The sequence below is a fragment of the Plutella xylostella genome, chromosome 22 (genome assembly GCF_932276165.1).
Source record: "Plutella xylostella chromosome 22, ilPluXylo3.1, whole genome shotgun sequence".
Lineage (NCBI taxonomy): Eukaryota > Metazoa > Arthropoda > Insecta > Lepidoptera > Plutellidae > Plutella > Plutella xylostella.
This window is the reverse complement of record NC_064002.1, coordinates 9,410,138-9,437,907: the sequence shown is the minus strand read 5'-3', so window position 1 is coordinate 9,437,907 and position 27,770 is coordinate 9,410,138. Positions and strand designations below refer to the sequence as shown.

Genomic DNA, 27,770 nt, shown 5'->3' with positions numbered 1-27,770 from the left:
TTAGACTTTATTATTGTTGCTTTCTGATGTATATCCAGTCTAATGTGCTTTATATCTGTAAGTATACATAGGGCACAAAGGACAATGGCAGAGTTCTAAGGACGTTTGGTACCCCTATGAAAATGACGGGTTCCGTAATGAAAGTACCATGTTTAGAGAGTCACTGTATAGGTACACAAATAAATAAATTACTAGATTTTTAGAAGCTGGGCGAAATGAGAAAAATGAAGAAAAATAATGTTTAAAAAGTAGTCGTAATGGAACGTAAACATTAATACAGGGAGAATGGAACGTCAAGTGAAGTAATGTTTATGCCAAGTACTCTGTGATTTACGTCATAAATGTCTAGGTTGGATCTCAGTATAATGATAAAAATTGACAAACCAGAGCAGAAAAATTTAAATGATAAAAAAATGTGTCATGTCAACAATTAAACGTCAACACCATGTCAACACTCACTTCATAGAGAAAAAATAAACAATTGTGTAAAGAGTGCCATCTGGAGGAGTTTTTTGTCATACTCTATACGTCATACTGAGCCTACAACGCCATCTCTTTATATTGCTCAACCTCATTGTACATACATACAGGGTGCCCTGTTGGGACACCCTGTATATATAGATATTGTTATCACAAGTTAATAGCCGGATCTCCACCAAACGATCCAATGCGATCCGATCGCCCGATCCAAGAAGTTTAGTATGTAAGATTCCTTGGATCGCGCGATCGGATCGCGTTGGATCGTCTGGTGGGGATCCGGCTATTAACTTCAATCTATAAAGATATAAGACATATTTGCGTTGACGTAGTTACACCACACAACAGTTATTACATTTATCAGCTAAATTTAAGTTCAATCTATTTATGTACCTACCTACATGCAACAATAAATAAAAAACAAATTATTATATAATTCTTTATTACCTCGCATATAACAATGTTTCAGTTCAGTTTTGTTCATGTCACTTGTAAAATAATATGCGAGTGGGTGTGTGTATTCCTTTCACCATGAAAACCAATTCATGTTTTGCTAGTTTATGTTTCCCAAGAGAAGCAAATCTTGTCACTTGTGGTGATAAAGTCATTTCGTCCAATAGTGCATAATTTATCCTCGCGAGGCAAATCTTTGACGACATTTATCAGTTTGGTACACATAGTATTTTAATCTTCAGCGGATATGAAGATGTCGATCGCTCTTTGCCTGTGCCGCCATTTCAGCTCGGTTCCCGTGGAACCACATGGAACCTGGATCCATATGGAATCTGTCAGGTCACAAGAATTTCATAAAAACACTTTTTGCGGATAAAGATGCTTTTTCTTGACACACCATGTTTATTTTTATTTGTAGGTATATACAATTTATAAATAACGATATACCGAGAGTATAGGCTTTTATTACAAAAATGTTATTTGCGAGACATTGTAAGACAACTGAACTGACACTGACACGCAATTTCTTCATAAAAGCCATAGATCATGACAATGTTAACATTCAAATACTACTTATCTATGTGTCTTGTTATTGTTCTATGGTCTTGTTGATAACGCCATCTTACATCTTTTTTCGTAGTAAGAGTAATATAAAGAGATGGCACTACCTTCTACTAAAAGTTCAGCCATTAAGGCACTGACTCCCCCCCTATATTCTTTCTCAGTGTCTAAACCATCTGTAAGTATACCAAATTTCAATAAATTCCGTTCAGTAGTTTTGGAGTGAAAGAGTAACAGACAGACACAGTTACTTTCGCATTTATAATATTAGTTAACTCACTTGAACAACACAAGACGAACAACGTGAATAATAATTTGATAATAATAATGTTAGGTATATAAAGTTATATGTTTACGTTTAAATAAATACGGGACGTGCAACGTACATAATAAATATAATGATTTTATTAATATTATCGACTAGATCAGGCTACTACTTTCATCATGGAATAATGTTATCCATGTAACTTATCCAACTTCTTAAGTTTTAAATTGCCATTTGGCAACAGGGATCTGCTATGCCATTTCGAAATGCTATATGTAAAGGTTCTACTATATGGGTATGCATTTGGCGAGTAATGTAATGAAATAAAATATACTGTTTAAAAGATCATTGTTTTATTAACATAATTTGCCTGGAATCAACTTTAGGAATTTTATGTTCCTATCACCTACTCTATTCTATTCTCTGTTGGGGTGTAAGTACCTGCACCTGGCTCTCTAGATGTGCTAAATCTAGATAGGTATGCAGGTTTCCTTCACTGTAAGTGTGATTGTATACATTTTAATTAAATTCAAAGAACACATTGGTACATGTCAGCGCCGGGATTCGAACTGCAGAACGCAGTTACTCTTCTCATATTTGACTTAGGTATTTATCATCCTATGGTTCATAGAAAATATTGTCAGGATTTTGCGTGTTCTTGTTCTGCTGCTTCTGCAGGTTGCTGATGAAGAAGTGGGACGGGAGCCTGCCGGGGAGGTGGAACAGGAACCGGGTCTGGTTCTCCCTTTTGTCACATTTGTTCTATATCTTCAGCAGTTTCAGCGGTATTCAAAATATTAAATAATTAGGTTAGGTAATGGAAGATGAAATGACAACTACTATGACAACATTGACAAGCAAGATTCAGTGTTATTAGATTTAAATATTCTAAAAATATCGATTACAGTGAATCGAATAAAGAGAAAAAGAAAATGGTTTACTATGGATAAAAGTCTTCAAGACTTAAATATAATGATATTTTATAAACCAAATGTACTAGTTTTGGCACAAATACTACCAGAACATGTAATTTATTGATAAATAAAATATCTTTTGTATTTAAGATTGTATCGATATTTCTATTCGATTACTTTGTTGCTCGGATTTGCTGGTATTATTCCGAGCGCTGGCATCACAGTTGTTACGTTCCGTTCTCTATATGTTTGTTTTTACGTTCCATTATCCTTAGATTTAAATATTATTCGTTTATATTTTTCTCTTTTCCCCCGACTTCTAAAAATATTGTAAATACTGGAAATACCTTATCTACACTGTATTAATAAATGGTGAAACCATGGTTCTGAAACGCTCCAAAAAATTGGCGGTACGAGGACTGCCTTTGTTCTTTAACTGCCGTAAATGACGATAGAGTGGTGTTCCAGATTGTCATCCCTCTGCTAATAATTTAACTCACTTTCGTCCCAAAATACCGACTCCGGCAGTAGGTTCTTATGCGCCCTTTGCGTGCTATTAACCTGTAAAACGTGTAACACCATCTCTGTCTTTGCTACCATCTATACTGACATTGTGTATAATTCCAGGCGCGGTGCACCACCACCTGATCGAGACGCGGCAGCGCATGAAGGTGGGCATCATCGTGGAGACGGCCGAGGCGCGGGAGGTGCACCACATGTGTGTCTTGTTGGGTAAGTAACATTCAATTTGTTTTGTAATGTAACAACATAATTCATACTCAGTAGGAAATTAAGATCCTTGGCTGAAATTTTGTATGTTCTCAAATTTTTGACGGCGCAAGTAAAATGGCTAAATACTATCGAGAATGCCTATCAAAACGTAATTCTGATATAAAGAGACCTTTAAATCTCGACAAAATTTAGGCTAACCTACGCAACAATGCGATTCACCCAAGCAACTCTAGTCTCCCTATTTATTGAATGTGATATATTTATGAATGATGTATTTATGAATTGAATACTTAGAAACAACATTTACTATTCGTATATTTAAACAGGATACGGAGCCGACGCGATCTGCCCGTACCTCGCATTCGAGCTCGCCTTCGCTCTTCGCAACGACAACATCCTCGACCCAACACTGACCGACCAGGACATCTACAACGCGTACCAGAAGTCCATAGAGACGGGCGTGGCCAAGGTCATGGCCAAGATGGGCATCAGCACGCTACAGTCGTACAAGAGTGCGCAGATCTTTGAAGCGGTGGGACTCAATGAGGATGTCATTGATTTGTGCTTCAAAGGCACGCAGTCGCGTATTGGTGAGTTTTGGTTGGCCATTTTGTTTTTTATGACATAAATATTAGATTGATTTAAATGTTTTATTCAGGGTTATAAGCCTCTATTAAGCATACTAACAACATCTGCATAAATAAATTAAGCACTAATAAACCTTGATAGTTTAATTATTGTATAATCTGCAGTGTTATAAAACGACTGTCTGTTGTTGCTTTGCAGGCGGTGTGACACTGGAAACACTTTCAAAAGAGGTGTTCGAAAGACACGCTCTGACATACAGTGATATAAGGGATTCACTGGTTCTTAGGTAAGTGAAATAAATAGTATCATCAATTATAATCCACTGCTGCCTTTTCATTTAGCATGGTAACACTACACAACCTGCCAAGGTCGTTGGCCCAACAGGCTAGAGGGTATCTCACTATATGTTTACAATTATAATAGTGATCTCCCGGCACTGATTTTTGATTCTTTTGACGGCTTTTGATTCTTAAGCAGATATGAACCGCGTCCTTCCCCTCCTATTCTTATGCATACATAATTTCAGGAACCCTGGTTTCTACCACTGGCGAGCTGGAGGCGAGAAGCACATCAACGACCCGATGTCCATCGCCAACCTTCAGGAAGCCGCCACTGGGAAGAGCGCCTCGGCCTACGATAAATACAGGTAATAGAGATTATGTAATGTACTGAGTTTGGTTTATCTAGAAGATTTGTTTTACAGAATTATCTGTGCTAAATTCAATTTCATGGAAGGAAAGCAGTGTGAGGCAATTTGTTCGATTAGTAGTCGTCATTCCAAAACACCGATACGGCTTGCAACCCATTATCTCAGTGCAATGTACAGCAAAAATAGAGTGACTCCCTTGAATGTAATTTATTATCCCTTCAGGCATTGCAGTCGTTGGTATATTCATCATGAGCCCTCTAATGCTCGTAGGTATTGCGCTCTTTATGCATACGCCATTTTTTCTCTCTGCCGCTCTTATCCACTATTACCTCGAAACCTAAACCGGGTCGGGTTTTGGCCAATTCTTTTACCGCCTTCAAGTGAAGTGACTGGCTTATGCTCATAAGGAAACCCTAAACCCTTCCAGAGAGAGTGCCCTGGAGTCAGTCCGCGCCTGCACCCTCCGCGGGCAGCTGGAGCTGGTGAAGCTGGACGAGCCGGTGCCCATAGACGAGGTGGAGCCCGCCACCGAGATCCTCAAGAGATTCGCTACTGGTCAGTCATATTGTCATGTAACAAACAGAGAGAGGCTTGGCTTTGTCCGAGAATCGAAATGGTATTCCCAAAAGATCCCTAAGGATGGAAACTGGATAGTGGTAATATTGCTCGCGATCCCATTATGGGTAGGGTGTGGGGCATATCTAAAATCTGTTTGGAAACAAATATCTGCCCGCAATCAAAGTCTTATATCTTCGGCGCTTTAGTCGGTGGTATATACTAATGCAACGTACAATCTTCTTACACGTTTGCATTCCAGGTGCCATGTCGTTCGGTTCGATATCTCTGGAGGCGCACACGACGCTCGCCATCGCTATGAACCGCATCGGCGGCAAGTCCAACACTGGAGAGGGAGGAGAGAACGCAGAGCGGTACCTCAATCAGGTAAGAAGACCCTAGATACTTGTATGATTAACTCACACACTTCTATAAGCGACCTGTTTGTCACAGAATTTTGAGGTATATTTTCAATAGACATACACTATCGACCGTCGCATCCGTTTTACCATGGTTTCAGTTGCAAGGGCTGACATTTATGGGTTTCATAAAATTTAAAAACAATATTATCTTGCTGAGTCATTACCCAAATGAACACAGTGTTGAGCTGAAGAAGCAGTCTTCAGAGAAGAGCTGAAGAAGCTGATTTGATTTGTCTTTTGATTTATATTTATTTCGTTCGATATTAAATAAACCCCCTAGCTTAAAATGCTTATAACTTTACCAGTTCTACACAGAATTACCATCCTTCCCTACAACAACCCACAAATTCAATCAAAACCTTTACCCCCAGGATCCAGAGTTCAACAAGCGCTCAGCCATCAAGCAGGTAGCCTCAGGTCGGTTCGGCGTGACCGCGTCGTACCTCGCTCATGCAGATGATCTTCAGATCAAGATGGCGCAGGGGGCCAAGCCTGGAGAAGGCGGGGAGTTGCCTGGTATGTTCACTCACGCCTTGTAGTAATGTACCTAGTTACTTATAGGTAAGCAGAGGTGCATTGTTATATTTAGACAGTGTAATACTTAGGGTTAATTTATTAAGAATAAGGGTTGACTCCAAGAAAAAAGTGAGTTATTACTTTCCTAAGTGAATTTGCGGGTTTTGATAGATTGATTATCTGCATCACAATATTTTGACACTTTTGATCAAATTAGACGAATGGAAAGGCAAGATTAAGGGTTGTGTTTATCAAAACCCGCCAATTCACTTAGGAAAGTGATAACTCACTTTTTTCTTGGAGTTCATCTATGACACTGGCTAACCCCTCTGCTGTAATATAGCTACATAAGCTATACTTATGGGATTGAGTGACCTTTTTTTGCTTTTCATGCAGCCCCCCTCGTTATAATGTCTAAATCAAAACTGCACATTTCACACTTACAATCTATCCAAAACCGCACATCTCACACCACCAACTCTTTCCAGGCTACAAAGTAACCGAAGACATAGCCCGCACGCGCTGTTCAGTCCCGGGCGTGGGTCTGATCTCGCCCCCTCCCCACCACGACATCTACTCCATAGAGGACCTGGCCGAACTGGTCTACGACCTGAAGTGCGCCAACCCGCGCGCGCGCGTGTCCGTCAAGCTGGTGTCTGAAGTTGGCGTGGGGGTGGTGGCCTCTGGGGTAGCCAAGGTAAATAACTAAATAGGCTGCAGGCTGTCTCGGCTACAAAGGTAGATAAAGATTTATCGCGATTTTCGATAAATACGGCGCTGCTATTAGTGGAGCGCGCACTAAACAAGTTTATCGAACTCGATATCCGACACGATATATCGTGGGTCCATTATCGACATCGATAAACTTTTTTTGTGCGCGTTCCAACAATCATAGTGCTATATTTATCGCAAATCGTGATATATTGTCTTTTATCTACGACGGGACCCGTGCAGCGGATTGCACAGACATTATATTAAGACACTTAGCCTGTAGATACAAACACAGAAATTACAATCGAATATGCACAACATAGACGGTACAAATTCTGTAGTACTTGTATCAATGAGGCAGCCCCTCCATCTCCTGCCTGCGGAGCTGGTGCACGAGCTGAAGTGTCCGAGGTCGGCGTGGGGGTGGTGGCTTCTGGGGTCGCTAAGGTAAATGTGAAAAGGGAGGTGTTTTATGACGGTTGTCCCTGCTGCACGAGTCCGTTGTTGACGTGGATAAACGTCACTATAATGAGATTCTCTATAAAAACGGCGCTGTTACTGGAACGCGAATGCGAGGCCAGGAATGTACATATTCCACAAATATGTATGTGTACCTTAAAGACAGTTAGCTGGTAGTGGTTTGATGAGGAAGGCTGAGCGCAGTGCTGTTCGGAGACATAGACCTACAGCAGTTTATCTGTCTTCGGCTTTTTGCATCCAGCCCGCAGCTGTCATCTTGTAAGGGCTTTTAGGGCATCCGACTCTATATATTATTAGCTTACCTGTTTGCATTGCAATCTGCACTCGACAACTCGTTAACCCGGCTACGGCTATCATTGTCGGCTCTTCGGAAATTATTACCTACTGCCACTAGTGTTTCTAACAAGTTACCCTGATTCCCAAGGCACATTGGAGCACATACTTATACCGCCCGTTCTTGTATCTAATGAACTTACCGTTATCCCCAGGGCAAAGCGGAGCACATAGTGATCTCCGGTCACGACGGCGGCACGGGCGCGTCGTCGTGGACCGGCATCAAAAGCGCCGGCCTGCCGTGGGAGCTCGGCGTCGCGGAGACGCACCAGGTGCTCGTGCTCAACGACCTGAGGTCCAGGTACGTGGATGTATACAGACTTCGGTCAGTAATGAGTTGTGCGGCAGTCTTGATAAGGTGAAACGATGCCAATTAGTACTGATGAATTTTTATACAAGCACATATATTATTTTGATTTTTGAAAATTATTTGTGGTTTACTTACACATCTTCCACAGTGATTTATAAAAGCTATTTTGTTTTCAAACAGAATAGCGAAGAGAGACTATTAGCGCATCGACAATTAGTGTCATTATGAAATTAAAATAATTGATGTTAATTGTGGATTTGTTTCAGAGTGGTGGTGCAAGCAGACGGACAGATCCGAACAGGTTTTGATGTGATGGTGGCTGCGCTTCTAGGAGCTGATGAGTTTGGCTTCAGTACGGCGCCGCTGATCGCTTTAGGTTAGTACCCTAGTGCATTACTATCACGGATCTCCTTTCTTTTCTTCTTTCGCGAACTCGCGAACGCCTGGTCAACCAATAGAAGAAATTTCCTTTCTTTTCTTCTATCAATAGAAGAAAATTAATTGAATACGAGAATTTTAGACCACTAATCGATTCTGTAACCTTTGTACGAAATAAGTCTATGTCATGCATAGATAACATCTTGACAAACGTTAATGAGCCCGACGTCACCAATATAGATATTGACCACAACAATATAGGCGATGGACATGCTAGCATTTCTGGTACTTTTAACAGTACCTTACAAGGAGATGTACTTAATAAACAAAATATCTGTACTCAGTTTGTATATAAGGAACAGAGAACGTATAATAAAAATAACCTCAATTATTTTAGAGATAAAATTGCACAGCAAGACTGGAAATCTGTGGGTATAAATTCGTTTTTGTACAAATTTACAGAACTATTTAATCAGAGCTTTTTAAAAAAGAAAAAGAAAACCAATTTTGGTAAACAAAACAAAATAAACTGGATTACAAAAGGACTGAGGGTTTCAAGTAAAATGAAACGTTTCTTGAGCACTGCAACAAAATGTAATGCCGATATCTCAATACTGGAGTACAAATCTAGGTACATTAAACAGTATCGTAAAGTCATTAGAAGCTTGAAAAAACTTACAATTGAGCAGGAAATAGATAAAGCGGACAATAAATCAAAACATATTTAGAAAATAGTAAATAAACATAGGAACAAGGACGGTGCTAGGTTAAAGGACAAACTCATCCTCAAAATGGAGGGTAAAATTATTGATGATCCCAAACAAGTAGCCAACATTTTTTCACACTAATTTAATAACAATGATAATGTTTCTTCCAATAACTCTGAAACTGTACAGTCATTTCTACGAGACAACACTGAAAGAGTTGAAACCGGTATGCGACTACATAATGTCACTCCAATAGAAGTTGAAAAGGTAGTATCAAATATGGAAAATAAAAAATCGTGTGGATATGATGAAGTTCCCATAGGTATTATCAAGGAGAATATAGATATTTTAGCTGAGCCACTGTCATTGTTCTTTAATGAATGCTTTGAAGAAAATATTTTCCCAGAACAATTAAAGATTGCGAAAATATTACCAATCTTTAAGAAAGGCTCTAAGACGGATCCTAAAAAGTATAGGCCGATTTCACTACTTCCGACTTTATCAAAAATATTCGAGAAGTTACTAAAGAATAGGCTTGTGCAACACCTAATTCAAAATAATGTGCTTAGTAGTAGACAATTTGGGTACCAGAAGGGCATTGGAACAACTGATGCAATTGACTCATTAGTGGATGACGTCGTTAAAAATCTTAACGATCGTAAAAAAGTAGTTGGTATTTTCCTAGACTTAAGTGCAGCCTTTGACATGGTTGATCATTCTATCCTGCTAGAAAAGTTAGAGTACTATGGGGTCAGAGGTCAATCTCTCGCACTATTTCAAAGCTACCTACAAAATAGGACACAATTCGTCGTAATAAAATATGTTGAAAATGGTGTTGAACGAGTAGCAAAATCCGATGCGGTTAAGATCTGCAGAGGCGTTCAACAAGGATCAATATTAGGACCCATCTTCTTTATAACCTTCACGAATGACCTTATCAATTTCATAACAAACAAAGTCCCTGACGTGAAACTGGTAGTCTTTGCTGACGACACAAACGCAATTTTACATTCCGATGAGATGAATGCATTGAGCCAATCAGTTAACCAAGCTCTGTCAGCGTTTAACATGTGGTTTAGTGCAAATAAGCTAGTCCTTAATCCAAATAAGACGAGTGCGATACTGTTTAGAAATACTGTAAGAAATAATGATAAACTTGATATTGAGCTAAACGGAGATAAAATTGAACTTGTTGACGAAGTGAAGTTTCTCGGTATCCAAATAGACTCACTTCTAAACTGGAAGCATGAACTCCTAGCAATAGAGGGTTCCATAAGCTCAGCTTGTTATGCCCTCAGAAGTTTGAGGGATGAGCTGAATCTAAATCATCTTAAGATGGTATATTACGCGCTGGTGGAATCCCGGTTAAGATATAGCATCATGTTTTGGGGCCACAGTTACGATTATAACACGAAGAAAGCTTTTACTTGCCAAAAACGAGCAATTCGTACAATGGTTAGGATTCCACCATGGGAGTCGTGTCGGGAACATTTCGTTCGGTTAGGCATACTGATAGTTCCATGTCTGTATATTTTTGTCTTGCTTACCAAGCTAGCAAAGAACCTACCGAGATTTGAATCTTCCAAAAATAAAACTGCGCGTAATAAAACTAGGAGGAAAGACATACGCATAGATACTGTGCACCCAACTCTGCAAGTCGCAAAACACAGTGCGAGATACCAGGCAATCACTTTATATAATAAACTTCCTTCACACCTAAAACAAATTGATAAAATAGCTTCATTCAAAAATACGTTACAAAAACATCTATTGGAAAAGTGCTTCTACACAATAGACGAATTTTTAAATGACTAATATTTTTATTTTATTTTTATTTGTAGTTATTTGACATGAATTTCTTTTAAAAATCGACATTTTAAATTTTAGATAATGTTTAAAATTAAATTTATTTTATTACAATTTGAATTAATTTATTTAATTATCTTCTATTGTTTTATTATTATTATGATTTTTACTATTGTTAACTATTAATATCTCATGTGTAAATTACCCTGGAAAATTGTATTTTTTTAGAATTAAGTTAGAATTAAGTGCCTATTGTAATATGACAGCATGTTGTGAATGAATAAATAAATAAAGAAGAAAAGAAAGGCGATCCGTATACGTTACGCTTATATGTTTGTGCTGTGACTTCAATTCAAAACTGGACCGCTGCTTTTGACAGGTAGCCGTTACTGGTTATAACCACTATATAGTGGCTGTTGGTGATTACGATTACACAGCTGCTGTATGGTGACAAAGTGAGATTTGTCATCGTCGGTCACTGACTGCCCGAACATTTATAAAGTACAGTTGATACGGCATTCAGGGAAATATTTTATTACTTTGGTTACTTATCTATATGTCTGTTCTAGAATTATTTTAAGTGATTAACAATCTCTCCGTTCCCAGGTTGCACGATGATGCGTAAATGCCACCTCAACACGTGTCCGGTGGGCATCGCCACGCAGGACCCGGTGCTGCGGAAGAAGTTCGCCGGCAAACCTGAACACGTCATCAACTATTTGTTCATGCTGGCTGAAGAGGTCAGTGCTGTTTGTGAAGTTATTAACTGCTTTAATAAGTTGAAATAAACATAGACGACGGAATGGTGGAGAGGGTTATTAAAAAGCCTAAAGTTCAAGTTGCCTAGTCTGAATCTCCCCGCCAGCCGCATATAATATACATACATATACATATATTCTGTATATACTATAATTATTATGTTCTCGGAACCGTAGATCAATTGCAATAATGCTCGTCCCTATAACATGCGACTGGCCAAAAGTGTTGTTAAACCCGGCTTTAGGCTACTGATTTATATGAAATATCTAGACTATAACCGGTTCTAAAGCAAAATCATCTTTAATCTACGTTTTATAATAGCGGCATTAAAAATTTAATTGTTTGATATTTTAAAAAACTTTTTTTTTTTTCTTTTCTTGTTGCATCTGCCATCAGTCGCCCGACTTTTATCAGATTTGTGGAAAGATCATTGACGTATACATAATATTTCGAAAAAACATATACATAATATTTTTTCCTCAGGTCCGCCAACACATGGCCGACGTGGGCGTGCGCAAGTTCCAAGACCTGATCGGCCGCACGGACCTGCTCAAAGTGCGGGAAAACAACGAAAACCCCAAGGCGCGGCTTCTGAACCTCAGTCTCATACTGAAGAACGCCTTGCATATGCGGCCGGGGGTTAATATTGTTGGCGGCTCTAAGGCACAGGTGAGAAGGGTTTATTAATTAGTAGTTATAGTTATACTTTGTCCATTATATTAATGGTTTTTTGACTTTCGAAATCCCATACATATTTGATGATTGCAAAGGAAAACCAACTTTACTTACCAGATATAAGCGAACGTCAAAAAACCACTAAAAAAATGGATACATTATAGGTTGAAGTAACTTTGTAACCAATGAAATTAAATGCTGAAACAGATTAGTTTTTTGCATGGAAGTAATAATACAACAGGAATGCGCACTGCACCAAAAAAACGAGCCGACGGAGATAGTCAGCACGGAGCCCTCCATCTCTTTCTATTTTTGGTGACCATAATTTTAGGTAATTCATGAGACATCTTGCTTGTGTTGGGGTCCACCAACTCGCACTTGGCCAGCGTGGTGGACTAGGCCTAAACCCTTCCTTCATTGGAAGGAGACCCGTGCCCCAGCAGTGGGGACGTAATGGGTCGTGATGATGATGATGAGACATCACTTCTAATCTATCATGTCACGAATAGGTGTCGATGCCCGATGGTCTCAAAGTCACCTATTATTCGAATAATTCGATTGCAATGTAGGTACGATGTATTTTGATATGACTATTGAGTAAACATTGTGAAAATTTGTGGGAATTACTTGGAACCACCTTTGCTATGTTTCTTCATTGGAAGGAAAGCTGAAATTTGGGAAAATATAATTTTAAGTAAATAAAATTAAGTTGGGTGTAGTGTTGACAAGAAAGTGTCAAAACAGATTAACATTAAACGCAACTATGCACCTAAAACGTGTTTACTCTGTGGGTGTTCCGTTTACATAGTCTAGTTGATGAAAATCATAAGATTTAAAAAAAAAAATCTCAACCTAAATGCTTCCGCCGGTTTTAAGCTTGATAAATTATCTTATAAATACTCATATCTATCACCAAAAAAATCAACAGCTCATAACTCTTTACCAGACTTATAAGATAACAGCCACAATAATACCTAATGATACTTAGGTATAAAATAAAACAAAAAGTTGAAAGAAACAGGTCCTAATTAATGGAAAGTGATTCAAAAGTACGAATGAATGGTCACCCTAACCATAACGTCTCTCACAACAGTATAAACGTCATCCGTCATCTTGACAACTTCGGTCTTGTCGTAAAGTATTTACAAAAACTACCAATATTTTTTATGTAATTATTATTCATACAAATACCAAATATTTCATTAAAATTACATGTTTATAATGATTTATTATAAATTTGTTTTTGAAAATGATATGATATACAGTAGTCTATGAGTTAATTTAATATTTTTTTTGCATAGCTCTCTTCGTACAAAATCTACTAAAGTTTACACAACTAAATCCTGGCAATTGTTAGAAAGAGAGGAAGGGCTCTGTGGTAACCCTCTCTATCGGCTCGCGGCCTTTTTCACTTCAAATATAAATCTTAAGGTGAATTCGTTAGGTCTATTTTTGTTTGCATAATTTTGGTGAGTGCGCATTCCTGTTGTATTATTACTTCCATGACCTAAAACGTGTTTACTCTGTGGGTGTTCCGTTTACATAGTCTAGTTGATGAAAATCATAAGATTTAAAAAAAAATATCTCAACCTAAGTGCTTCCGCCGGTTTTAAGCTTGATAAATTATCTTATAAATACTCATATCTATCACCAAAAAAATCAACAGCTCATAACTCTTTACCAGACTTATAATATAACAGCCACAATAATACCTAATGATACTTAGGTATAAAATAAAACAAAAAGTTGAAAGAAACAGGTCCTAATTAATGGAAAGTGATTCAAAAGTACGAATGAATGGTCACCCTAACCATAACGTCTCTCACAACAGTATAAACGTCATCCGTCATCTTGACAACTTCGGTCTTGTCGTAAAGTATTTACAAAAACTACCAATATTTTTTATGTAATTATTATTCATACAAATACCAAATATTTCATTAAAATTACATGTTTATAATGATTTATTATAAATTTGTTTTTGAAAATGATATGATATACAGTAGTCTATGAGTTAATTTAATATTTTTTTTGCATAGCTCTCTTCGTACAAAATCTACTAAAGTTTACACAACTAAATCCTGGCAATTGTTAGAAAGAGAGGAAGGGCTCTGTGGTAACCCTCTCTATCGGCTCGCGGCCTTTTTCACTTCAAATATAAATCTTAAGGTGAATTCGTTAGGTCTATTTTTGTTTGCATAATTTTGGTGAGTGCGCATTCCTGTTGTATTATTACTTCCATGGTTTTTTGTCACTGTCATGGTCATGACGCCACTAGAAAGATATATCGATAGTAATGCGCGGAAAGGAATAAACTTTTTTGTTTATTTTCTTTACGTCTTATTTCGAATATCCAATTCTATAAATAAGTTAACAGAATCTTTGGCATAGCTGAAGCAAATTTTGTCTACTTGCCTTGCCGCCCTTTTTCTGATCAGCCGCGGGGGCCCCCACACAAACAGGCAGAGAGAGAGAGAGAGTAGCACGACACGACGTTGTGTCGTGTTAATGTGTGGGAGCCTATATTTTTTATATAAGTACTAGATTTGAAATAACAAACCACTGTTCCACCAGGACTTCCAAATCGAGAAGCGTCTGGACAACCAGCTGATCGAGCAGTGCTCCGGCATCCTGGACGGCACACAGAAGCACGTCGACATCAACATGCGGATCTGCAACGAGGATAGAGCGTTTACTAGCACGCTGTCGTATCATATTGCTATGTGAGTTGTGTTTGAGTTATTGTTCTTACTCACAGCACTGTTTATCTGTGAAACTGTTTAAAAGTAAATGGATTTAATAGTTTCGTCAAAATTCGTCTATTTGCGCGGCAGCAACATATGGCATCTCCGGACAAAGGCAGCAAATGCTGTCTCACATGCCGTTGTATATCTGAACACACTCTTATGTAAATTGGAAAATGTTTGAAGTGCTCTATTTGCTTACAAAGTTATTTACTTTTAATCAAATTTTTAGCCCTTTTCTTTATGTTATATGATTGTTACAGGAAATACGGCGACCAAGGCCTGCCAGACGACACGTCCATCAACATTAACCTCACCGGGTCAGCGGGACAGAGCTTCGGAGCCTTCCTGTCCAAGGGAATCACCGTCACTCTGGAAGGAGACGCTAATGATTATGTCGGTTAGTAACAAGACTCGGTTTTATGCAGGTTACAAAAGTGAGACTATGAAAAAGGATGATTGAAAGACTCATTCTAAATACCTTAAGTTCTATGACTATATAATAATCTAGCATTCAAACGTAATAAAAATATTCAAATTATTAGCCCCTGAATCATGCCCTTTCGGCCTACTATACCACTTGGTAGAATTAAACATATTCCGGTAATATATTTTATTATCAACTGTACGTACTGTGTATGTACTGTACAACATACAACAAATACATCTATAAATAACTCTATTTTAACCCCCAGGCAAGGGTCTGTCGGGAGGCAAGATCGTGATCTACCCGCCCAAGGCGTCTCCCTTCGCGTCCCATCTGAACGTGATCGTGGGCAACGTGTGCCTGTACGGAGCCACGTCCGGACGGGCTTACTTCAGGTAACACACCTTTTACATAATAATAGGTAGCTAGTTTTTGTTTGTCATGGATTTATTTCATAATCGAATCATCCAATATGCCAGTTATTGGCACGCGCATATTTAGTCGGGAAACAATGAAAAAAAAAGTTTGTAAGCATTTTAGATGGAATGACACAAACTATGCCGGGGCGCAGCAGACCGGTTTGTTAAACTAAAGTTATTGATTGAGACCAGGCATATTTCCGAAATATGCGCGTTCCTTAAGAGAGTACTCGAACCGTGTTAATTAGGTACGCAATAGATGCATGTCATCAAAAGCCACGGATATACTCCCTTCGGCGCATGCCGCTCGCGTCTTTTATTACATTACAGCTTGCATATACCTACCCAATTTATTCTACAGAGGTATCGCCTCCGAGCGTTTCTGCGTGCGCAACTCCGGCTGCACGGCCGTAGTGGAGGGCGCCGGCGACCACGGCTGCGAGTACATGACGGCGGGCACCGTGCTGGTGCTGGGGCTCACCGGCAGGAACTTCGCCGCGGGCATGAGCGGTACGTGCTGTGTACGAGACAAGGGTCATATTGCAACAACCACGGCTGCGAGTACATGACGGCGGGCACCGTGCTGGTGCTGGGGCTCACCGGCAGGAACTTCGCCGCGGGCATGAGCGGTACGTGCTGTGTACGAGACAAGGGTCATATTGCAACAACCACGGCTGCGAGTACATGACGGCGGGCACCGTGCTGGTGCTGGGGCTCACCGGCAGGAACTTCGCCGCGGGCATGAGCGGTACGTGCTGTGTACGAGACAAGGGTCATATTGCAACAACCACGGCTGCGAGTACATGACGGCGGGCACCGTGCTGGTGCTGGGGCTCACCGGCAGGAACTTCGCCGCGGGCATGAGCGGTACGTGCTGTGTACGAGACAAGGGTCATATTGCAACAACCACGGCTGCGAGTACATGACTTGCAGCCATGTACTGGTGCTAGGACATGAAGTGGGGAGCGACGTGATAGAAAATACATTTCGCTATTATTCTTCAAATTATCGACGCTCTGGTTACTTAGTGGCCCTTAATAACTTATCATACCAATACAGCGGACACACGGGTTCGAAAAACTCGTTTAACGCGAGTTCCACCAATCACAGCGTCTTATTTATGGCGAATCGCGATATATTATTTAGTTAGTTAGTTTATCTACGCCGATAACGAACCCTTGTAGCGGCAGTTGGTTTTAGTTACCTATTTTTTATGTATGTATGTATTCTAACTCGGTCTACGCTCAAAGCACTTCCATGTATCGACAAACACAGTTACTGCAACTTTACATAATATAACATTAATACCTCTATCTCCCACCAGGTGGCATAGCCTACGTGTACGACATCGACGGCTCCTTCTCGCTCAAGTGCAACCCGGAGATGGTGGAGCAGCTGCCGCTCGAGCTGAAAGAAGACCTGGATGTCGTGCAGACACTGCTAGAAGAGTTCTACGAGTATACCGGGTCAGTTTATTAAGCACGCTAAAAACTGGAATTGCCCGTTTTATATTTGTCTCTGCCGCACGCGCATAGTAACAGTACCCTCACGCTCGCACTGTTGCATTATGCGGTCCACTATAAATTCAGATCATTGAATATAAGAGCTCCTTTAATTAATCCTCGGATTCATAAGCTCCTAGTAATCTTGTTAAACTTATCTTCGAATGCACTAAACATAATATATGTCCTCTCTTCCTACAGCTCACTCATCGCTCAAGAACTCCTCAAAACATGGCCGGAACCGGCTAAGAAATTCGTGAAAGTGTTCCCCTACGAATACCAGCGAGCGCTCAAACAGATGGCTCTTACTCAACAAGCGGCAGTGCCTAAAGTGGAAGCTAACGGCAAAGGAGAGAATGGTATAGCTGACATTGAGGAGGCGGTCCGGGATGTGGAACTGGACAAGAAGAATCTAGAGAAGATTCTGGATAAGACTCGGTAAGTGGATGTGGAATTTGGACGTTGTAATTCAAGGTTAATAAGTGCTTCATACATTCATGATGATGATATAAAATGCATGAATTTTTTTACAGTCAATAGTCAACAATAGTTAAAAAAATATCGTACATTGTATGTAATATACCAGACATCAAAACCTGGAGCCCATTATTGGCATATCTTGCTATAAAATGCCTTCTAAAATCCTCGATCATCAATATTTATATATTCTAACATTAAAACCTCAATTTCCCCACAGCGGCTTCATAAAATACCCGCGCGAGACGTCAATGTACCGTCCAGCCGAAAAACGTCTTCGAGACTGGGACGAGATATACAACTTTAACCACGTACGTCGCGGTCTACGGGTCCAGGCCGCCCGTTGTATGGAGTGCGGGGTGCCCTTCTGTCAGAGCAACCACGGGTGCCCGCTCGGCAATATCATACCCAAGTGGAACGATCTGATATTCCACGGCGACTGGAAGCAGGCGCTTAAGCAGCTGCTGCAGACTAATAATTTCCCGGGTTAGTGTAAAGAGAAATTGAATGAAATCTTAACCTACCAATTTCTATTAAAAAGTAGTTTTTCACAGGTTAGTTAAGTATAAAATAGTGCTTTGTAAATAGTACGGCGGTATCTTGGTCATTAGCATTACCAAGATGTAGTCGAGTGCAACAGAAAATTTACGAGATTTACAGCTGAGTGTTAGTGGGCTGGGTCCTATAATATAAACCGACGAACCTATCTATGGCCGGTGGGCTAGCTAAACGAATTTTCGATGAGAGATCTCGAACGGACAAGCGTAGAGTAGGACGAGTAGGACACGGTATTGACTAGATGAGGAGGCTAGGGCTCCTGTGGCATATGTGCAGCAGAAGTATGTGATTAGATGACCAGTTAAATGACCATACAACCAACAATCCTACCATATCCTTCACAATATTGTACTCACATCCTATTTCCTACATTGCAGAGTTCACGGGTCGCGTGTGCCCGGCGCCGTGCGAGGGCGCGTGCGTGCTCGGCATCTCGGAGCCGCCCGTCACCATCAAGAACATCGAGTGCGCCATCATCGACAACGCGTACGAGAGCGGCTGGATGACGCCCGAGGTCAGTGCACTTCTTCTTGGCTAGTAGTACGGGGCGCATTTAAGACGTGACATAAGTTTCGCATCTCGAGAACTCTTGTCACGTCTTAAATGCGCCCCGTACTAGCCCTTCTTGTCATGACACCCTGGGCAGTTATCGACTGACGTCCGTCTGAAAGGCCAATCCATTCACCACGGTGACAGATCCTAGTCTAGTTCTTGTAGACTAGTCTAGTCAGACTATCGCCGTCACGTCACTCCTTTCGTGCTTCCATAGGTAAGTGATGAATGGGGTTCACGATACCGTTCCGCAACTCAGCCGGCGGCTTTCGTCAGCGTCAAATAGTTGTGTTCGTTTTCCGCTGTATCATTTCCACCGTCAGCGTCAATAAACAACAGAAGCCCCAAACGCATTTATTATGCAGCAATAACCACTTACTCATTTACTTGTTTGCAGATTCCCAAAGAGCGCAACGGCAAGAGCGTAGCGGTGGTCGGCTCTGGACCCGCCGGGTTGGCCTGCGCACACCAACTGAATAAGGTAAGCAATTAAGAAATATGATTGGAAGATATAAAGTAATCAATACAATTAAGTTGAAGCGTTGCACAGGATTGGATGAAATGGATGTCTGCTCTTCGAGCCCCTATATCCCTTATTAGGGAAAAAAGGATCTTCATTAATATTTTAATTTTATTTTTTTTTTGTAATACAGTAATTGTATTGATAATGTTATTGTATTCTTAATAGTGTATTTATGTGAGCAAAGGTGTGTCGATGGTGATGAATAGTCCAACTTGTCGATGCTGATAACGTTAAACAAAAGCTCCAAAACTTACAAAATTTCAATGTCTTCAGGCTGGATACTTCGTGACGGTGTTCGAGCGCAACGACCGTCCGGGCGGCCTGCTGCAGTACGGCATACCCTCCATGAAGCTCAGCAAGCAGGTATGAAATAGATAAAACACTAATAAATATAATTATGCTAATTACTTAGCAACAAAAAGGTGGGTTTGAATACGTGGCAAGTAAGAGTAGAAATTATTAGGGGCGACACTTTCCTTATCCAATGGCCATAGGGAGCTTTCCCATAGGCATGAGTACCGTACTGAGTAGTGAGAAGGGCTGCCAGCCTTACTATACCTGCCTACGCAATGATATGGCCGACCTATTAAACTTTATCATCTAGTGTTTACACTTGTTTCTATTGCAAAGTTTCAAAAGGTTTATACGTACTTTTTATCCCAGAATTCCCACGGGAAAACCATTTAGCAAAAAAGCAAAGCTTACCTAGTCAAATATGTCACATCCAGGTGGTGGCGCGGCGCATCCGGCTGATGCAGGACGAGGGCATCGTGTTCAAGTGCAGCGTCGACGTCGGCAACCACATCTCCGCTACCGACCTGGCGCAAGAGTAAGGGATATTTGTTTATAATTTAACTTAAAGCTATCATTGCAGGGTAGTCCATATTATGATTCTAATCAGATCTCTACGGGGTTGGGTTGTTAGTGCCTGCACCTGGCTCTCTTAAATTGAACCCTATGAGTATACGTTTAACGTCTAAACTAAACTGCCTACCTAAGCTTGGACCTCTTCTCTTATTAGGCTACGTTGGTTTAATGCGGATTGGTAGATTCACAGATCTAGATGTGAAGGTGTCCTCACGATGCTTTCCTTTAACGAATTCCCAAAAATCGTAAAGCAAAATTGCCCAGTATGACCACCAGAGTCACCCCCTTACCGCTTACCATACCAATTTTCCAAAACCTTCTATAACAACCCCTATTCTCCTACAGATACAACGCTCTAGTCCTCTGCCTGGGCGCCACGTGGCCGCGCGACCTACCCCTGAAGGGCCGGCAGCTCAACGGCATCCACTTCGCGATGGAGTTCCTGGAGAACTGGCAGAAGAAGCAGATGGGAGCCCAGACTCACCAGAGGGAGAACCCGGAGTTGAGCGCCAAGGACAAGAATGTGCTGGTCATTGGCGGCGGGGATACTGGGTAAGGGGAATTTGCTGATATAGCGAGACTTAAAATAACTATCTTTCTATTAATTTAAAGTTACCTATTATCGGTATCAGATCTCTGAGTGAGCATTTTGCTATGGATATTGTCAAGTGCTTGCGAGAATTGGGAGCCCTAGTGCGGTATAAATGCATTACGAGAAAAGGTCACAATTCGCCATTGTAAACGACATGAATATTAGGTTTATTTTTATCACACATGTTACACTATCCTTTTCAGGATTAATTACACCGTAATTACCGTATCCTGAAAAGATAAGCTTAATATTCTGTTTGTGATAGCATTTTCAATATATCTCCAGATGCGACTGCATAGCGACGTCTCTGCGTCAGGGCGCGGCGTCCATCACCACGTTCGAGATCCTTCCGCAGCCGAAGCCGGCCCGGGGAGGCGACAACCCGTGGCCGCAGTGGCCCAGGGTGTTCAGGTACGTTTATATTTAGCCGGGTAGTAGAGGTCAAAAAGGGTATGAGAAACCGAAAGGGGGTGATTCCGGGGTCTATTCTATTGTTTTTTCGGCTTAGTATACAATTTTTGCAATACCCTATATAGTGTTAATAAAAAGGTTCGAAAGGTGCGGGTTAGATGCTTGATGTGGTTTTAGGTAAACGATGATTACGTCGCGAAAATATCCGAGTAGAATAGCATGAACCAACTATACTGAGCATTTGTACGGCGTAAGACGGCGAATAACTACCGAACAGATTATGTAGGAATCTGTGGAATAATGTGCAAATAGTTGTGAGCATTATACGTTGCATTGAATTCAATACGCAAATTACATGACAAACCAAAAGTTTACATCGCGCTCCGGTATATCGCGCGGCCTAGTAAGGAATGAAAGAACTTTGTTTTGTGATGTCGATCGCGTCTTCACCTGCTTACGTAAACAGGGTTATAGTATCCTTGGACGACAAAACGTAGTGTAGTGAAATTCCGTAGTAATGACGTTGGTAACATTGCAGGGTCGACTACGGACACGAGGAGGTGAAGGTGAAGTTCGGCAACGACCCGCGCAAGTTCTCCACGCTCACCAAGGAGTTCCTGGACGACGGTGAGACACACAAACACATAAATATATATACACATTAATACATAGGTTCATATATAGGCCGACTAAGTACAACCGTAAAGCCGTTCAATAACTTTATTTAGTATGAAATTTTATTTGACAAGGCACAAAAGTGTATAAATGTTAATGCATGACTGTTACATAAGGGTAGTAATGGTACGATTATAAATCATGTTAGAGACATTAGTGTATAACACATAAAGTCTGCTGGCGTGGCTCTGCAGTGTCCCATAGAATATTTAATTTATATTGTGCGCTCGGATGTCTTTATATAAATCGAGGCTAAAACTCAGTACAACCGCCTAACTCATCAATCAGCTTCCAATAGCAACAATAAAATAAAATAATTTCCATTTATGCAGGAAACGGCAACGTATGCGGCGTATCAGCCGTTGAAGTAGAGTGGACGCGCGGCGCCGGCGGCCGCTGGGAGATGAAGGAGCTGCCCGGCACTGAGAAGATATACAAGGCAGAGATGGTTCTACTGGCTATGGGCTTCCTGGGGCCGGAGAGATACATCGCCACGCAACTTGGTAAGCGAAAATATACCTTATACCAACGGAAGCATGTTCTAAATTCCACGGCAGCTCTTCTGAAACTTTTTGCGTTCCTACTTACATGATTTAGTTATTGTTTTCAGCTAATAAGAAGCTTTGTCCATAGGCAAAGAAAGTTTAGTCCGTTTTCTAACCGAGAAAAACCTTTGTACCTGTCGACATAACGTCTAAACTCCATATGGTATTAATCTAAGCAAAAACAACCACATTATAACGTTCTATTATTCCACAGATCTGCCGCTGGACGCGCGCAGCAACGTGGAGACCAACAAGTCGAACATCTACAAGACGTCCGTCGAGAACGTGTTCGCCGCTGGAGGTAAGTAACATATTTTATACAGGGTGTTAAAAAAGAGTAGGTAGTGAGGGTGTGAATCAGGAGGTATTAATAGTAAACTCACTTTTTCTATGGAAATGTAAAACTTTATCCCGATTTCCAAGTTGTTCAGAATGACGAGATGAGTCACCCTCTATTCTATTCTATAAGTCACCCCCTTTCATGTTACAAAATTGCATTGTAATATAAATTATGATCTTTATACTGCTGTTAAGACGTGTATTAGTGTGTTTTGATATTACAAAACTACGATACGAAAGCTAAGTTTAAAGACAGCAAATCACGTGATTGAACGCGTAAGCGATGAACAATATACCATATTTGCAATTTTTGTTTTGCCAATAATTGTATTTACGTTGACGTTATGCCGTCACAAGTGCTAAAATAACTACTTAAACATGTAAAAATGATCAAGTATTGGCAAACTGACGTAATAAGGAACCTAAAGACGCGACGCTCAGTTTCAAAGATCAAAGTGGAATCTATTTTCATCGCACAAAAACATTGGTACCGACCGACAGTAAATTATCATTGTTATGCGAAGACACTTGTTAATGAAATTGTAATATATTAAGTATACTCACATCACAACTAACATCCGTACAAAAAACGTTTAATTTATTTTCGTAATGACAAAAATACACCCAACGAAATAGTACATATTAGCCATTCATATTATTTACATTTATTTAAAATGTTGATAAGAGGCAAATTAGTTTTATATAACACTAGCAGTTCCCGCGCGCTTCGCTTCGCCTTAAAAAGTTTTCCCGTGGGAATTCCGGGATAAAAAGTAGCCTATGTTCTTTCCCAGGGTCTAGACCGTATGTATACCAAATTTCATTCAAATCCGTTCAGTAGTTTTGGCGTGAAAGAGTAACAGACAGACAGACAGACAGACAGACACAGTTACTTTCGCATTTATAATATTAGTTAGGATTGTTTCAGTAACCCGAACTTATACATACAATACATATAAAAAACCATTCGTGATTAATACGGTTTAATTAATTAGTCAGATATTTGATGAATCACAACGTATCTGACTATACTAGAATGATGCCGTTAATCTTGTAGGTATAATCATAGATGATTGCTAATTAATTCTTGTAATACGTTAATCGTAGGATTAAGATTATTTGGTTTGGCGGAAAACATCAAGTTTACAATAGGCATTCATTATTATTCACCCATAATGTACTTTCATATTATTATAGAGCAGAGGAAACACCATCATCAATCGATCAATAAGGGTCCACTGCTAGATATAATAGCTCCACAAGGAGTGCCACAACACTCTTCATCAACATTACAGGCTTAATTTATTTATCTTTTATATATATTATGTACTAATAATGGTTCTCTGTTTCACAGATTGTCGCCGTGGCCAGTCTCTAGTGGTGTGGGCCATATCGGAGGGTCGCCAGGCGGCGCGCGCCGTCGACGAATACCTGTCCGGTTTCTCCAACCTGCCCGGCCCGGGAGGCGTCATCTACGGACACTGAACCCGCTACCCACACACTGGACACCCCCATACAGTACTATAGTCTGTTTTTAACGAACGAGTAATGCCTGAGATTATCGAGGCTAGTTGTGAGAGCTAGGATAGCAAGCTAGTGATAGAAAACTAGCAATGGCTTTGTAGACATAGGCTTCGTGTATCCCGGACATAATGGATAGTTAGATATGTCTGATGCTAAGTATAAGAAATGTAAGTGGGTACTTGTTAGTTAAAAGACAGACTATATCAGCGAGTATAAGGGACGCACGGGAGTTTTACAGCTACTTGATAGTATTTTTGTAGTAGAGCTGTTGTTAAAGTTATTCTTGTAAGGTGCGACGGATCGGTAACTTTGTAACGATAACTTGACATCGTGGTCCTAATAGTTGCCGCAAACGTTGCTCCAATATTTATACTAGTATATTCCGTAGAAGAATGACTGTGCGTCCTTTTTGAGAGAGCGGCGGCGGATGGTGCATTGAGTAACTTGTAATTTCGAGGCTGATTAGGAATGTAAGGAGAAGACAATAATGCTGCGTAGTTGGCTCGGCGACGGAATTACACGTTAGAACACAGAGGTGCGTTTAGTTTACAAATATATTATTGATGTTATACTTGGCTTGAAATTTAAGACATTTTTAGGCCACACGACTCCAAATTGGCTTATATTTTTATCATATTTATACACGGAATCTCATTACCTCCGTTATTTATATATTCAAGTAGGCCTCTTGCAGGCCCTTAACACAAATGCATATAAAGTTATAAATGTTACGATGGAGTTTTAACGTTAAATACGTAATTGTAATGATATCGTCCAAGGATTATCTATGTTAATGGATTATGTAATCAAATATGCTTATAACTATGGGCCATAATGTTACCTGAAATGGATGTATTCGTTAAAAGTAACCTTTATTGTTGAGTGTTAAAAGTCGTATTTACAATATTCGCTGTTTTTACTTTCTTGCTTTGAAATCACATTCCGTAAATAGGAGAGCAGTGATGTAATTACTTATTATAATTATCTTTAGTAACAAAATACGGTTTTTGATACAGTATACGCTACATTACATGTGTAACCAAAGTTGTTTTATTCAATTTTGTGATCTCGTAAAAGTGTCATATATGATATTACAATGATTTGTAAAGTTATTGTATTTAATTTGTTTTTAATATTATTGAAATTGTTAAGACATTTATTTATCCGTTACAAACATGTTTAGTCAGTATTCAATAACATTCAAAATCATGCTATTCGTATTGCTTATTAATATTATTATGAACAGATAAAGGAATCTTGTGTCGTATGAAGTTCCTAAGTGATGGTAAAAAGTTGCGTCATTTTATTATATTAAGTATACGCTTTATTAGTATCTTATCTGCTTTGTTGGTGATTAATTTACAATAAAGAAAATCTAAATATTATATCCCTCACTATTATTCCTGTCTTGTATCTAGTGATTTAGATAATCTTAGTTTATTTAATTTAGTTAAGTTTTACATTTTTATTGCCAAATGTTGTGTCAATTATACAAATATCGGAAATCGTTTTATAGGACTATCTTCAAGGACCTAAGATGTTGTTTAATTACTTACTTAAATAAAAAATATAAATATGAAATAGTCAAAGAATCATCGAACATTAGCCAAAATTTTAGAAATTAAAGACAAATTTGAGATTAATTGTTATATTTCACTGTTTCTAAATTATATCATTGACAATAACTGAATGTCTATTTATAGCTGTACTCTGTATCAATATTTATAGTATTTTAAAATAAATATGTTCAGCACAAGTTTGGCCTATCATTTGAAAGATATTTTACCACAAATTTCATTTATTTATATGTATAATGATGCGTCCGGAGTCCGGATTGAGTAATTTTGAGTCCACAAAACGGACAACCTAGACAGATAGAGATAGGATAATTGAAAGTCTTTACGAAATCGTAGGTACAAAATGTAGAATAGAAGTTGTGCATAACTTCTATGTAAGTATGTTAGAATAATTTATTGTCTACATACCAGTTTCCAAACTTTATACCTACGTAGGCGTAGGTAAATAAACTAACTACTTTGCAGTTAGCTTACGTATAATTACTTTTTTCGTAAATACGTATGTAGGTATCAACTTTATCATAAGTGCAAGAGAATAGAACAAAATACAAAAAAATAATGTCATAGACAGTATCCAAACATTTCAGTAAAAGTACCTAACAATAAGAAGTTAGGTAAGTATAGTGCGACAAACTTATCTGTTCCGGTGAGAGCGAACTAAATTGATCCATATCTCATTGTTTGCTAATGAATTATGTATTGATACAGATTAGATGGGTTTATTGAAACCACAAGCGCGAATTACTACTACTGGCAAACTTAAAATCTTATAGAATTAAGAAATATTACACATTTACGTGAGCTGTCACCGGAACAGATAAGTTTGTGGCACTGTAGCTATACCTACTTAGTAGAAATAAGCGTCGAGAGTCCGTCCATCATTATTATACCGTACTTATCTTTATCCGCACTTTCTGTAGCTTTACGAAATTCAAAACACAATTCTATGATTATATATAGGTAAGTACATAAACTACCGAGTGCCTACTTGACCCGAGCCCGCAACGTAATAAGGGATTGGATAAATATTTTGGCACAGAGTCGCGACTAACTGCGACGCGGAAGCTTCAGATAAACGGAAATATCTGGCGCAGTTCCAGGGTACCTAACTAAGTGCGACGTAGACCTTAAACTTTACCTCACTTGACTTAAATCAAATTATAACTTTCGGATTGTCAACTATGAAAGTAGTTATAGGTAGAGTTGGTGAAGAGAAACCTGACCCCCTCGGAATGGCAATGCTACAGAGAGAGGTCAGGTTTATCTGCCCCATACTGTACGCTGTAGGTAGGTACCTATCTCTACTCCCATACCTATGTACGCAACGAAATAATCCGACAGAGAACTAAACTCACCGACATAGCTAACAAAGTTAGTAAGCTTAAGTGGCAGTGGGCTGGTTACATCTGTCGTAGAACCGATAACCGATGGGGTAAACGTGTTCTTTGGTGGAGACCGCGACTAGGCAAACGTAGTGTGGGACGCCCCCTTGCGAAAGGCGGCTGGTTATGATTGGATGCGGAAAAGTATAGATTGCATCCAGTGGCGTGCTTTGGGAGAAGCCTACGTCCAGCAGTGGACTGCTATAGGCTGATGATGATACTTATGCCGAATATTCAGATGAATATTAATTTATACAGCAGTATGTTAAGTACATAATTATGTAGTTTCTTACCTATGTACCCATTGAGGTAGGAAACGTTATGGAAATGACGTGAATCTTAAAGCTTGGTGACCTGAGAAATTT

At 39.6% G+C, this 27,770-nt stretch overlaps 1 protein-coding gene across 2 annotated transcripts in view; it reads left to right on the top strand.

The window, feature by feature from the left end:
- LOC105388281 (glutamate synthase [NADH], amyloplastic) overlaps positions 1-26,202 on the top strand; it is a 47,250-nt gene extending 21,048 nt beyond the window's left edge. For both annotated transcript variants that reach the window (XM_048628992.1, XM_048628991.1), the window contains 29 exons: positions 3,298-3,402; positions 3,729-3,992; positions 4,189-4,276; positions 4,517-4,636; positions 5,067-5,194; positions 5,457-5,581; positions 5,988-6,132; positions 6,621-6,829; positions 7,812-7,957; positions 8,233-8,342; positions 11,464-11,597; positions 12,100-12,285; positions 14,866-15,014; positions 15,299-15,435; positions 15,731-15,857; positions 16,243-16,391; positions 17,206-17,347; positions 17,585-17,821; positions 18,081-18,346; positions 18,796-18,932; positions 19,368-19,451; positions 19,767-19,856; positions 20,222-20,322; positions 20,706-20,912; positions 21,238-21,363; positions 21,902-21,990; positions 22,371-22,541; positions 22,798-22,884; positions 24,277-26,202. In XM_048628992.1, the coding sequence (XP_048484949.1) occupies positions 3,298-3,402; positions 3,729-3,992; positions 4,189-4,276; positions 4,517-4,636; positions 5,067-5,194; positions 5,457-5,581; positions 5,988-6,132; positions 6,621-6,829; positions 7,812-7,957; positions 8,233-8,342; positions 11,464-11,597; positions 12,100-12,285; positions 14,866-15,014; positions 15,299-15,435; positions 15,731-15,857; positions 16,243-16,391; positions 17,206-17,347; positions 17,585-17,821; positions 18,081-18,346; positions 18,796-18,932; positions 19,368-19,451; positions 19,767-19,856; positions 20,222-20,322; positions 20,706-20,912; positions 21,238-21,363; positions 21,902-21,990; positions 22,371-22,541; positions 22,798-22,884; positions 24,277-24,407 (4,190 nt within the window). In that variant the 3' untranslated portion in view covers positions 24,408-26,202. The remainder of the gene's footprint in view (positions 1-3,297; positions 3,403-3,728; positions 3,993-4,188; positions 4,277-4,516; positions 4,637-5,066; positions 5,195-5,456; positions 5,582-5,987; positions 6,133-6,620; positions 6,830-7,811; positions 7,958-8,232; positions 8,343-11,463; positions 11,598-12,099; positions 12,286-14,865; positions 15,015-15,298; positions 15,436-15,730; positions 15,858-16,242; positions 16,392-17,205; positions 17,348-17,584; positions 17,822-18,080; positions 18,347-18,795; positions 18,933-19,367; positions 19,452-19,766; positions 19,857-20,221; positions 20,323-20,705; positions 20,913-21,237; positions 21,364-21,901; positions 21,991-22,370; positions 22,542-22,797; positions 22,885-24,276) is intronic.
- Positions 26,203-27,770: the final 1,568 nt, after the last annotated feature.